Here is a 13,952-nt window from a genome sequence, read left to right on the forward strand (position 1 = left end):
CCTAATCATTAGTATTAAGCTTCTTAAGAGCCATAGTCCACATGATTGCCCTGATCTTGAAAGGAATTCCAGGTAAAATTATTCAAGGGGAAAGAAGAAGGATTCAAGGATTTCAAAAGATGAAAGAAAGGATTTTATGGAAATGAACCATAGGTGTCCCCTACTCAAATCCTCAATTTTTTCTTGCTTGAGTAAAAGAATCCAATGATCCCAATGAAATGTTCATATCATCGACATCACTTTCACTGATATTTCTAAAAGAAATGAAAATCCCAAGAAAAAGAGCCCCCCTTCCAAAGAACAAAAAGCAAATCAGGGCATATGAGTGGAAGACTGAAAAGGTGAGGGAACAAATACTCCAATGAAACCTCACCAACCCAATTATCCTCCCACAACTGAATACTATTCCCATTTCCTACTTGGATGTGAGCTAGAGGGTAGAATAAATGATAACCTGGGTAATAAATTTCCAAGTGCTTGTGTGAGAATCATTGCCACTGCCTAGTATCCCAACCATTCCCATGCAAATTTGCAAACTATACTTGCTTCTAATTAACATGTTCCATAAGGAGTCAACCTCCAAGGGGAACCTCCATAGCCATTTCCCAAATAGAGAAATGTTTTAGACACCACAATCCCAAGGCCCAAACACCCTTCAGACTTAGGTCTCTTAATCCTATCCCAACTAACAAGATGGTCAATCTTTCCACCGCCTATACTTGAATTGACTACAAAAAATGGAAATAACTTGAACTTTGTAATGTTATATCTCTTAGTCTTAACTTGATTATTTAATGAATTCTAGTATACTTAATATGGCAAACAAGTTGTTCAACAAATTATATTTGATTCTAAATAAAAAAAAATTTGGAACTTTGTTACCACCTTTTTTTTTTTTTTTTTATCAATATTACATATTTTAATAAAAAAAAAACTAGTGTTTCAAAAGGGCCAGTCGAGGCTCACCTCAAATTAAGGTATGCCTAAAATGCCTTGAGGCTCAATCTAAAATACCAAATTCCAAAAAGGCTAATGCATTACATGCTAAGGCTTACGCATTTTTACAAAAGGCACGCCTTTTTGTGCCTTTTTAGTTGAGACTTCACATTTTGGGTTTGTGATTTCTCAAGTTAGAATTGGTTAGAAAATTTTAACTATGCGCTTGTATAAAAGGAATGTCATAACATGAGTTGACTTTTTAAAACTCTTGAACCTCAACCTTTCCAAAATAGGTAAGGGTTGTCTTAGATCACAAAAATAGTTTGAACTTTGTAATAGTATAGCTATCTCTTGTCATGATTTATGTCATGTATTCAAGTTGGAAATTTTTGAATGGCCAACAAGTAGTTTGCAAAATATATATAATTATTATTTTTTACATTATTTTTGCAATATTCTTAATTTTTTCCTTATTTTTAAAATATATATAATTTATTTTCATACTCTTATCGTAAAAACAAATTCTCAAAAGGCTTATGCTCCAAAGCCTTAAGGCTTATGCCTCGCCTCTTAAGGGTTAAAACGCCTTGCCTTACACCTCCACCTTTTAAAACATTGCAAAAAATAAAATTCCCAAAAGGTGTATGCCTCACCTCGTAAGGGTTAAATGGTAAAACACCTCACTTTTGCCTTTCAAAACATTGCCGCCAATTAACCAAACTAGTCTTCTTCTTCTTTTTTCACTTTATCCTTTATTTATTTTACTATTACTACTATTGCTACTATTATTTTGGCCAAGCAATCAACCTAATTAATCTTCTTTATGAACTTTCTCACTTTGTTGCACAAATTGGCAGCTATTGTCCTTTTAACAACTCTGTTTTTAATAAAAAAAGAATTTTATTAAGGAATAAAAACACAAAATAAAGGATGAGAAATCATTAAAAAAATTAGAGCATGGAAAAAAAAAAAAACAGAAAACAAGAAATAAAATAGGGGAGGAAAAAAAAAACATTAAGCTAGCAAGGCCAACCAATCATGCTAGATATCAAAGAAAGAATGCATGAAATAAAGGTCCAAATCAAGGCAGAGAAAAAAATCATATCACAAATCATATCAATAGATGAAGGGCGGTTCGTAGACAAGGGAATCACCCTTTAAAAAAAAATAGGCTAGAATGCATCCATTGATAGAGCTTTCACGTCTACGCATAGAATCTCCACATCGAGGAAAAGAAAACAATAATATCACAAATCATATCAATGGACGAAGCGCAATCATAGAAAATCCAGGCATTCCCCTCCACCCACAAGCAGAAAAAACTACAAACTACCTCAAAGTCTTCACTTTCTTTTGCCTCCCAAAGCCTCTAAAACAAGGTATTCTGATTTCAACTAAAATTTCAAGGATTCAAAAGTATGGAAATGGAAATTTCAATGTTTACGTCAATTTCAATTTAGGTCATGCTCAATCTTTAGCTTAGTCATTGAGTATAGGCAAATTATTACCAGTTCAACACTTCAACAAAGCGGTTAGGTCATTATAATTTGTATCAAAGGCAGACCCCTCAAACTGCAGCTCAAAGACAAGCTCCATAAATTTGATGGAACTGTGTGATGCAACACTTTCCATGCCACTGTCCACACAAAAAATGCAACATTTTCATGTGGACTATAGAAATGATTCAGCTGTTGTTAGAACCCAAGTTGTTCTCAAGGCTTCTCATAAACATAGTCTTCTTCTTGTTCTTTTTAATCACAAAAGAAATATATTAAGAGCAAGAAAAGAGCGAAATACAACCTAGGATAGGACAAGAGATCATAAGAGCAGGAAAAAACATAAGGAAAAAAAAAACCTAAACTAAACTAAACTAAACAAAAACTTACAACCCCTAATTAAGAAAACCCCTCTTTACACCCTTCCCTTCATAATTGATGGAGCTCTAAAAACTTGCTAGATCCCACTGATCTTTAGTCCCTTTTCTTTTAGCCCCATCCAAACAAACTTTATTCCCTCCAGGGGCAGCCAGCCACATTCCCATATTTTTCAGAATTTTTTGAACACCAACTTCCTGCACACTAATCTCCTCCTCTGGAGTAGGTAATAATACCCATCCCTACATTGATTAATCACAGCCAAGTCTACACCCAAACCACCCCTCAATGATAGAAAATTAGAAACATCCTCCACCCCTCAATGATATAAAATTAGAAGCATCCTCCAGACATTCAAGCAGAAGAGGGGTACAAAAGAAATATCCCCAAGAGTGACAGCAAACTTGGACACGTAATCCAAAATTTTGCAAAAATCATCCAACAAAAGACCACTATAACAAGAAAAATCACTATCATATTCACTATATTCTTACGATATATCCAAACATTTATTGCTTTCCTTCAGAAACTTACTTTCTCTTTTACAACTTAGAATATAACTTTTCTGAGACTCCTAAACATAAAACTTTTCAGCAATGTCTTCTTCTTGTTAATACTTGAAGAAGTAGCATAGGAGAGAGGAAAAGAGGGAGATGGTGGGCTTTTTCTCAGAGAGAGATATGAAAGACGGATAAATAAAATTGGTGGTAAGTGTACTAGCCATAAACTCAAGCAACATATAGACAATGAATAAAACATAGAAATAAGATATTGCTGGTTTATTTAAAATAAAAAATATAACAACAACAACAACAACAACAAAACCAAGCCTTAAGTCCCACTAAATGGGGTCAGCTATATGAATCCTATCCCCGCCAATTTATGTGATTATGGACCATTTCTTTTGACAAATTCAGATCTGTTAAATCCTTACTATCTTATTCCAAGTTATTTTAGGTATACCCCTACCCCTTCTACTATCCTCCATAGTAACTAACTCACTCTTCCTCACTGACGCAATATGTGGCTTACATTGCAAGTGCCCAAACCATTTGAGTCGTCCCTACCTTATCTTATCTTCTATGAAAGCTACACCTAACTTACCATGAATAAGTTCATTCCAATGGTATTTCACTCATCCATCTAAGCATTCTAATCTCAGAAACTTTTACTCTTTGGATATTCTATTTCTTCGTCGCCCAACATTCTTATCCATATAGCATAGCTAGATATAACTGTCCTACAAAACTTCCCTCTTAATTTTGCGGGTATTCTACGATCACAAAGCACACTTAAAACACGTCTCCATTTTACCCAACTGCTTTAACCTTATACATTATACATCATCCTCAATTTCTTCTTCGTCTAGCATAATAGATCCAAGGTATTGAAATCTCAGGTGCTATTTATTTCTTCATTGTCAAGTTTAACTTTATCTCCAATATTCCTCCTATCAGTATTGAAATTACATTTCATATATTCTGTCTTATTTCTACTTATCTTAAAGTCTCTGGATTCCAAGGCTTCTCTCCATAATTCTAACTTAGTCTCTACTCCGCCCCTAGTTTTCTCAATCAATACAATATCATCTGCAAACAACATATACTATGGAACCTCATTTTGAATGCACTTAGTCAGTTGGTCCATCACTAAAGCAAAAAGATAAGGGCTCAAATCAAATCCTTGATGTACACCTATAGTGATTGGAAATTCTCTAGTTTCTCCATCTATAATCCTTACAGCAGTCATTACTCCATCGTACATATCCTTAATGACATTAGTATACCTACAACATACACCTTTTTCTTCTAAAACCCACCATAGAACTTCCCTAGGTACCCTATCATATGCTTCTCTAAGTCAATAAATACCATATGCAAGTCCCTCCTTTTTTCCCTAAAATTTTCTATTAATCTTCTTAAGAGATATATAGCTTCTATGGTAGATCTCCCAAGCATAAAACTAAACTAATTTTCTAAGACCTTCATTTAAACCTTAATCTTTGTTCAGCTACTCTTTCTCACAGTTTCATCGTATGCCTCATAAGTTTAATTCCACGATAGTTATTACAATTTTGGATATCTCCTTTAGTTTTGTATATAGATATATTAAAGTGTTTTTCCTCCATTCATCTGGAATTTTCTTAGTTTTTATAATTGTGTTAAATAAGTTAGTTAACCATATAATTCCATTATCACCTAAACATATCCAAACTTCAATTGGGATGTTATCTAGTCCTATAGCTTTTCCATTTTTCATCTTTTTTAGTGCACTTAACTTCGTTGACTCTAATTTTGCGAATAAATCTCATATTTTTAGTCTTATCCTAAATTGTCAATTCTAAGTTTAAGCCTTCTATTTGGTTTTCATTAAACAACTTACTAAAGTAACTTCGCCATCAATATTTTATGCCTTCGTCCTCAACCAAGACAATATCATCCTCACTTTTTATACATTTTACATTTCCTAAGTCCTTACTCTTCCTTCCTCTAGTTTTAGCAAATTTAAATATATCTCTTTCCCCTTTTTTGGTATCTAAACTATCGTACAAACTATTAAATGATTTGTATTTAGCTTCACTAACGGCCTGTTTTGCATCTTTTCTCGCCTCTTTATACTTTTCAAAGTTATCCACGTTTCTACATTTTTTCCAACGTTTTATACCAAATTCTTTTTGTCTTTACAGCTTTTTGGACATCTTTATCCCACCACCAACTTTCTTTGCTATTCAAGAATCTTCCCCTTGATTCACCTTAAATCTCTTTTGCTATTCTTTTAATAAAGCTAGTTAATCTATTCCAAAGAGTATTTGTATCTATCTTATGTTCTATAGTCCAATCCCCATCTTTGATCATTTTATCTTTAAATTTTATTATATTTTCTCCCTTTAGGTTCCACCACCTAGTCATCTTGCACTGGTTTATTTTATCCTTTTCTTCCATTTTTTAATACGTATATCTAACACTAAGACTCTATGCCGTGTGGTTAGGCTTTCACTTGGAATAACTTTACAATCCTTATATGATAAACAATCTATCCTCCCAGTTTAAAAAAAAAAAATCAATTTGACTTCTATTTTTTCAACTTTTAAAGGTTATTAAGTGTTCTTCTATCTTCTCAAAGCAAGTATTCATTACAGTAAAATCATATGACATGGCGAAGTCTAAGATCAACTCCCCAAGCTCATTCTTGTCTCCATATCCATATCCTTTATGTATCATTTCATAATCTTTATCATCCCTTCAAACATATCCATTTAGATCTCCTCCTAAGAATATTTTCTCAATCCTTGGTATGCCTTGTATAATACTATCCATATCTTCCCAAAATTGTCTTTTAAGATTTTTTGCTAAGCTTACTTGAGGAGCATAAGCACTAATGATATTTATCATCTCTTGGCCTAATACCATCTTGATTTTTATAATTCTATCCCCTACTCTACTTACATCAACAACACTATCTTTTAACTTTTTGTCTACAATAATCCCTACTCCATTATTATGTTTTTCTTTTCCAATGTACCAAAGTTTAAATCCTGATTTACCAATCTCTCTACCTTTCTCCCCGGCCCACTTAGTTTCTTGAAGGCAAATTATATTAATTTTTCTTCTAATCATTGTGTCCACAATCTCCATGCTTTTACCCGTAAGTGTCCCTATATTCCAAGTTGCTAATCTAATCCTAGTTTCATGAACTAGTTTCTTTACCTGCCCATGTCCATAATGATGTAGGAATCCTGACATATTTGACATCGTAACTAGGCAACGACCTAGCACACCCTCACCCACTTTTTGCTACACCCGGGCGGTACAAGTGCAACGCGTCACTCATAAGGGACACCAACAAATATTCAGTAAGGATTCATATCACAGTGATCTGACAAGTTTTACACTGGCTGTCAACCACCTAACGCAACCCTCCTCTTGTACCCCGAGCTTGAGACCGGCTGTGTGTGAAAAAACTAGGACATTAAGTGCATCACATGAGGAGTTATTTAAATAAAAAAATATATTAAGTAAAAATATATAATCTCAAAAATAATATAATGACAAGAAATATGAAAGTCCCATCAAGTGGGGTTAGCTGTATGAATCATTTTCTACCATTCTACACGACTTAGGACAATATTCTCAAAAAGATGTGTTGTATGAATCATTTTCCACCATTCTACACAACCTAGGGCAATATTCTCAAAAAGATGTGCTATCAAATCTTTTCTAAGACGTCAGTTCAAGCTATTCTAAGTCTACCCTAGCCCCTCCCACAACCTCTAACATAAACTAAATCACCCTTTCTTAGTCAACCAAGGACCAATATTCCAATTTCGACATTAATTTGAAGGATCTCAATTTATGAAAATTCTAACAGAAATTTCAATTTCAATTTGAGGAAACGCTAGAAACCTACCTTATATTTAGAGAGGCCTTGGTTTTGGATTTGTATTGGATTTAGATAAGATGTAATATAGAACTATATTGAAATTTGCCCAAATCCAAATCCAAGTCTGAAATCCATGCTTCCAAACACAGCATTAGAATAAATTATGGAAATTATGAATGAAAGTTTGTATTTTATTATGAAAAAATTATTAAGATAGGAGAAGAATTTACAGTATCAAAGAGAAGATAAGAAATCCTCAATGAAAAACAAACAGCAAAAGAAAAACAAAAGAAAACTAATTGAAGAACAAGATAAGAAAGGCTCTCTTTAAACCCTTCCCATTATAACTCACTCAGGTCAGCCAACTCGCATGTCCCTTCATCTTTCTTTTATCCCCATTCAAACAGACTTCTTACCTCTGGGACAGGAAAAACTACATGCCCATCTTATCCAGCATTTGTTGAGCTTCTAAGTCCTTCCTTTTAATCTTCTCCACAGGAGAAGGCAGAATCCCATCCTCACAATACCCATTCCATCATCCTTAATTAGAGGAACACCCACTAAGCCTCCCATCAAAGATAAATGAACATACAATAAATCCCTAAGTAAATAAGACGAATCAAAAAATGATAACCATACTGTTCCTGAAACTCATCCAAAACCAGGCCACTATCATAATCAAACCGACTATTGTCATAACTCCCACTATCCAACTCATCACCCATTTATTGTTCCTACTCTTCTTAGCTCTCTCATCCACATCACCACTTTTACCACTCAAAAGAGTCCAGAATACACAAGCTGCCTTCAGCTTCTCTTCTTAAAATTTCATTCAATCTCCCATCAGAATCACTTCACTTGGATTCAAAACCCTTTTTCATATCCACACTGCCTGCCCAGCCCACTGACAAATGTGAACCTTATTGCCAGTATCATTTGCACAAAGAACTACCTTTACCAATGACCTTCAAATAATCACCTTTGCCCTGAAATTCCTCCCCACACCCTTCCTGATCCTTGATCAAAAACCCACACAGTTCTCATGGCAGCAACTATGTTTTGTTGAGAAAGAGAGATGGTAGTTATAAAGAGAGAGATAGGGCAGTGAATAAAAGGAGAGATCAAGGAACCTCTCTCTCCAGAGAGAGAGACAGATAGAGAGATTTATCATTGAATCAAATGTGCGTAGAGAGAGAAAAGGAGAGCAAAAATAAGGGATTGTTTTATTCACAGCATCTCTCTCTCACTCTCTCACTCTCCACACACACAGATTCACGTATGTGTGCATGTAGAGAGAGAGAAACAGAGAGTAAGGGCTGTTTGGTTCAAAGCATCTTTCAACATTCTTAGGAATAAGATGTCCATGGCATCACATTCCCATGTATGTTTTGGAGCTAGAATCTGACCATATTTCACAGTTCCTAGGAATAAAGGATTTCTCAAAAATAGCGGAATCCCATTCTCATGCTCCAGCACATTTCATGGGAATCCCATTCCCAGGGTATCCTATTTCTGGCCTAAATTTCCCCCATATTTTGGCTGGTAAGATATCAATCTCCCCATGATGTATTACATTTAAAATAATTAATAATTAATAATTATAATAGAAATCAATAAAAATAAAAATAAAAGTAATCTTATTATTATTTTTTTGATAGCCATTTAAATTTAAGAAAGAGAAAAGAAAAGATACAGCTTAGCAGAGGATAAGGGATCTTCAGAGCAAGAAAAGAAAAAACCACGAACAGAAAAGGAGAACAAAATAAAACCAACATTAAACCTAACAAAGTCCAAATAAAAAGTCCATCTCTAACCCTTCCATCATAACTGACCGACTCCACAAATTTGTCAATTCATGCCAACCTTTCTTCATTTTTCTTTTAACACCATCCAAACGAACTTCATTACCTCCAAGATCAAACAGACCCAGATTCATCTAGTGATTCTAGTCCAATAAATTTTCAGCTTCTACATCCTTCACAATAACCTCCCCCGCAGGTGTAGGGAGAATTCTGACCTTACATTGAACACTCCATACCAGATCTTCACCCAAACTCCATTCCTCAAATATAGAAACATGCTTAGCTGGGTCAGATACTTCTTATGTTGGGGTTGGGGGAAGAGGTACTGTGGAGGATGCAAAGGGTGGATGAATCCCATGGAGTAGCCGCTTCCTGTTGAAGGGCAGGGTGAGAAGCAAATCAGTAGTGGACTACGTTCAGAGGTAATTTATTCATCTGTGGGTAGCAAGGATGTAAAAGGATATAATAAGGCTGAGGATATGAAGGTCTATAAGTGTCAGTCATCAGGGCAGGAAGGGACCAGGTTAGCAGTGATCCTTTGTTAATAATCAATTGAACTCAAATTTTTAAAAAGATATTCTGCAGGGAATTTTTTCGTTGAGGAATCTCAAAACTTTTCTAGGTCAGTCTTAGAGAAGGATAAAGGAAAAGAAATGGGGTGATATTTTGGACAATGACAGTAAGTGAGTTTGCCTTTGATAGTGGACTATTGTTGGATGAACTCCACGATCAATTTGGTCGTATGATTCTGACCCTTCTGAAATTCTTGGGGATATTTCTTATGTGCCGCCTCCTCTGCTGCAAGGTTTGAAACCCGCTTCTCTTACCTCCTTTCTTTTCTGTAAAAGGTGTCTTCCCACCATTACAAGCACAATGGGAACTTTTATATTCCTTCTGAGGCCAGGAACATTAACATTGAAAGCCTTCTCATTAGATCCATGAACTTCATGAGCCCCACCTTGGCCCTTATTATGCATCTGATTATATCCATGGGCTGACTTTAAAGCCTCTAGGACTCTATTCCTAGTATAAACAAATTTGGTCCCATTCACTTGAATGGCCCAACTGAGAATTAACATAAGAGTATTATTATGTTATAATAATATAACATAATGATTGAAATTTAGAGACAATATTGAACCCCATTATTTCGGTTAATTGTTAAATATTTGTTATTAATGATTGTTGAAATTTTTAGGGCATGAATATAATTTGTGGTACATATGCTTGGTAGGTTATTGAGCTGAAAATATGATTAATCTTTATATATTGTTCATAGACTGGTCAAGGATATAATGGCAATCTTCTTGAGATGAAATGCTTGCCAGGATTCCTATGTTGAACCAAACACTAACATGGACACCCCGTGTGCATTCCTAGTAATCTTACAATACAAACCAAAAGAAGTACATTCCCATGACAGGCATCCCATTCCCAGGAGTGAGGATCTTAGGATTTTCTGTGGGAATATTTTTAATCCCATGAACCAATCACTACCTAAGGAGATGGCAAAAAACACTCAAACTGCGTCAACTTTGTACATGGTCAATTTATATACAGATTGTAAATCAAACAAGACAGGGTGGGTTTAATGGCATCATTCCGAAGGACAGCCCTAGGTTTGATCAGGTCTTGAAAATAAAACCCATCCCAGCAATAAAGGCCTATAAACCTAGATCAGGCTCGTGCTTGGCTGTTGTGGGCTGGGCGATTGGGCTAGGAAATCACCCCTAGAAAAAACCTTGAAATATCCATCAACCCTTTTTAGGACTATAATCACAAAAGGTGCTCGATAACTGAAAATTTTTTAAACAACGGTGAATTTAATCTCCCAGACTTTTAGCAAACAATAGATTGTATAGAAAACATTGAGGGAGTGGAAACGGTGCTTATGTAGCAATTGTATAATTATAACTTCAATTTAGAAGCAACATATTCTTTCACACCTTGCTCTCAATGGTTTAGCATGTTATTTCCAATCACCTAGAAAACTCAGAGGACAAACCACCCCTTAAAAGAGTGCAGCATAAAAGAAATATATAACATGAGAACAAAGATTCCAAACATAACATATCATTTTTTTGCCAACTCTGAATAAAGAAATACCCAAAAAATATTTACTATGCTACAAAAGAGATCTCTGGAAATCCAGGTGGGGATGGCAAGCATTTTTTGAAGAAACGGAACAAAGATATACCGAAAATCTTGATGGAGCATCATATATTTGAAAGGCCACTCCAGCCACATCTAGCTGCCCATGAAGATTAGGAAAAGTTTCTTCCCTCGACATACATATGTGAACCTGTAAACAGAGAGAACAATCCACATAGTTCAGAATTTAACCAGAATTAATCGGAATATGGATAGAAAAAAAATCGTATAAGAACTTGAGTGGCTTGTCAACAATATAGACTACTCAAGCAGTAAAAGAAATTTCTAAAACTTGTTAAGATGGCAGATGGTGAAGCTTCGCTTCCTTAATAACATTTTAAAGCCTGTTTTATATGTCTATGAAGCAATGTAGCCACGCAGTTGCACCAAAATCCTAGATGGGGCACAATGTATAGACTCTCCAAATAGAAGTAGCTCACACAACACCCCTCAAGGCCAAAATTGCTATTATGACTCTCATTAATAAAAACACAGAGCTGTAGGGGATTGGCTATGTAAAATTTTTATTTAAAAGAATGCACAACTGTAATGGTAAAATGAATCAAGATATGAACTTAAAAGTAATATTTTAATGCATACAGAATATAGTAAATAATTATAATGCTCGTTTTTCTGGTTTTAACGCTAAAATTGAATCTGGCAATGTTGACAACTTTAGAATAATTATTTTTTATCACAAAAGAAATAATATTTAGAAACAGAAAGAGAGAAATACAATCTAGAAGAAGATAAAGAGATCTTGATAGCAGAAAATCCAAAAAAAATAGGGGCAAAAATAAAAATAAAAAATAAAAAATAAAGGAAATAAAACCAAAACCTAAAAAATCCTAATTGAAAAAAACCCCTCTTTAAGCCCTTTTCTTCATAATTGATAGATCTTTTTTTGATAAAAAAAAAAAGATATTTTATTAAGGAGAACAAGAAGTACAATGAGGAGCATTAGAAATCCTCCTTAAAAGATAAAAGAACAAAAAACAGAAACAAAAAAATAGTCGAAAGAAAATAAAAAAGTGCAGCCAACCAGTTGAAAAAATCAGAAAAAGAAACCCTTTGAAACATCCTGCTTCAAAAGCCCAAGGAGGCTAGAAACTGAATCCCATTCCCATCCCAAAACATAATCGAAGGCATCCTCTTCCCGTAAAATTACAAGCAATCCGCTCAAATCAAATCCCCTAAAAAACTGCCAATCACACCTCAACAACACCAAACTATCTTTAGCCCACCAAAAACCTAAAAATGATATAGCCAAAAAATCCGCCATCAACTCCAGATACACCTAACTTTCTCCAAATAAGCTAAAAATATAATTCCTCTCCCTCCATTAAAATAAGTAATGAAGGAACAGTTGAGAAGCAGATTCTGAACTTTCAAAACAAAGAGAACAGACATTCGGAAATAAAAATGATCCCTCCATCATCCCTTTCATTCTGGGGTTAACTCATAGTTCTTGGCCTGTGCAGACTGAAGATGCATTGTTGATGCTCCATTTGATTTTCCTGTTGAGGCTGAACCTAAACCTGTGCTCGAGAGATTGCAGCCCATACCCTGATAAGGGATATATGGATTCTCAAAAAGAAAGGAGCCGTGGCCTTAAAAGGTCTCTTACTTTGCAACAGATTGTTAGTGTTAATTCTATTAAGAACAACCAACCAAATAAAAGCCTTAATCTTTGACGGGACTTTAGCTTTCCAGATAGAACTATGAAGCAGGAAAGACAAGTTTATATTGATAGAGCTCTTTAATCTTGCTAATTCCCTCACAGATTTAGTAACATTTCTTTTAGCCCCATCCAACTTCATTCCCTCCATGATCAACCATCTACAGTCCCATATTATCCACAAGTTTTTGGGCACCAACATCATGCACACTAATCTCCTCCATAGGAGTAGGTAATACCCCATCCCTACATTGATCAGTCACAGCCAATTCTACACCCAATCCCTCCTCCTCAAAAGATACATACATCCTCCAAACCTAAAAGCAGATGAGACGCATATGATAGAGAAAGAAATACAACCAACTTTTTCACGAACCTCATGCAATGATAGGCAGTATCACACTCACTGTCATCTTCCAAAAACTAAAATAGCCCCTCATTTTCTTCTTTTCCTCTTGAAACTGATTTTCTCCTTTATTTAAGAGCATCTCTGAGAATCCTCAACATAAAACTTTCCATCTTCATCTATTTTCAACAAATATCCTCCCTGCATAACAAGCAAACTTCTCTCACTTCCCCACCTTCCTCACTGATCAACACACTTATACACCTTTGTATCCACATTCTTTTTACATTCTCAGTCATCCTTACCTTCCCCATAAATACCCACCATCCCTGGGCACGAACCATTTCCATGACTTACCACGTTCTGGCCTTCACCTGAATAAAGCCCCTGCTCTGCCTGAGAATTCCCCCCATTACATCCTCAAATGAAAGCTGTTAAACCATCATCCCCAGACGAACAGCTTTGCCCCTTAACCATATCCCTTAGGCCATACTGCAATAGACATTTTTTGAGCTTCTCTGTTACTTGGAACACCACACAAAATAACTCCTTGACCCATATTTGAAAGCTAATCAGCACCACGGCTAATTCACCCAACTCCTGAGCTCTATCAGCAGTGTCTAGATTGTGGGCTGGTTCAATAGATTCCCAATTAAGATTAAACATAACCCTCTTATACGTTCAAGAAACTGGCCCAGATTTGATAAAAAGGGAAGCTCCTGCTTTTTCAAGTAGCTGGCCCAAGTCCAACACAATCAGCGAACACTCCGGCCCAATTTTCT

The 13,952-nt window shown here is 35.3% G+C and overlaps 1 protein-coding gene across 4 annotated transcripts in view; it reads right to left on the minus strand.

The window, feature by feature from the left end:
* Nucleotides 1-13,952, minus strand: part of LOC131151912 (protein TIC236, chloroplastic) — an 81,770-nt gene that overhangs the window by 36,017 nt on the left and 31,801 nt on the right. For all 4 annotated transcript variants that reach the window (XM_058103402.1, XM_058103404.1, XM_058103403.1 and 1 more), the window contains one exon: nucleotides 11,193-11,297. In XM_058103402.1, coding sequence (XP_057959385.1) covers nucleotides 11,193-11,297 — 105 coding nt within the window. The remainder of the gene's footprint in view (nucleotides 1-11,192; nucleotides 11,298-13,952) is intronic.

The sequence above is a fragment of the Malania oleifera genome, chromosome 3 (genome assembly GCF_029873635.1).
Source record: "Malania oleifera isolate guangnan ecotype guangnan chromosome 3, ASM2987363v1, whole genome shotgun sequence".
NCBI lineage: Eukaryota > Viridiplantae > Streptophyta > Magnoliopsida > Santalales > Ximeniaceae > Malania > Malania oleifera.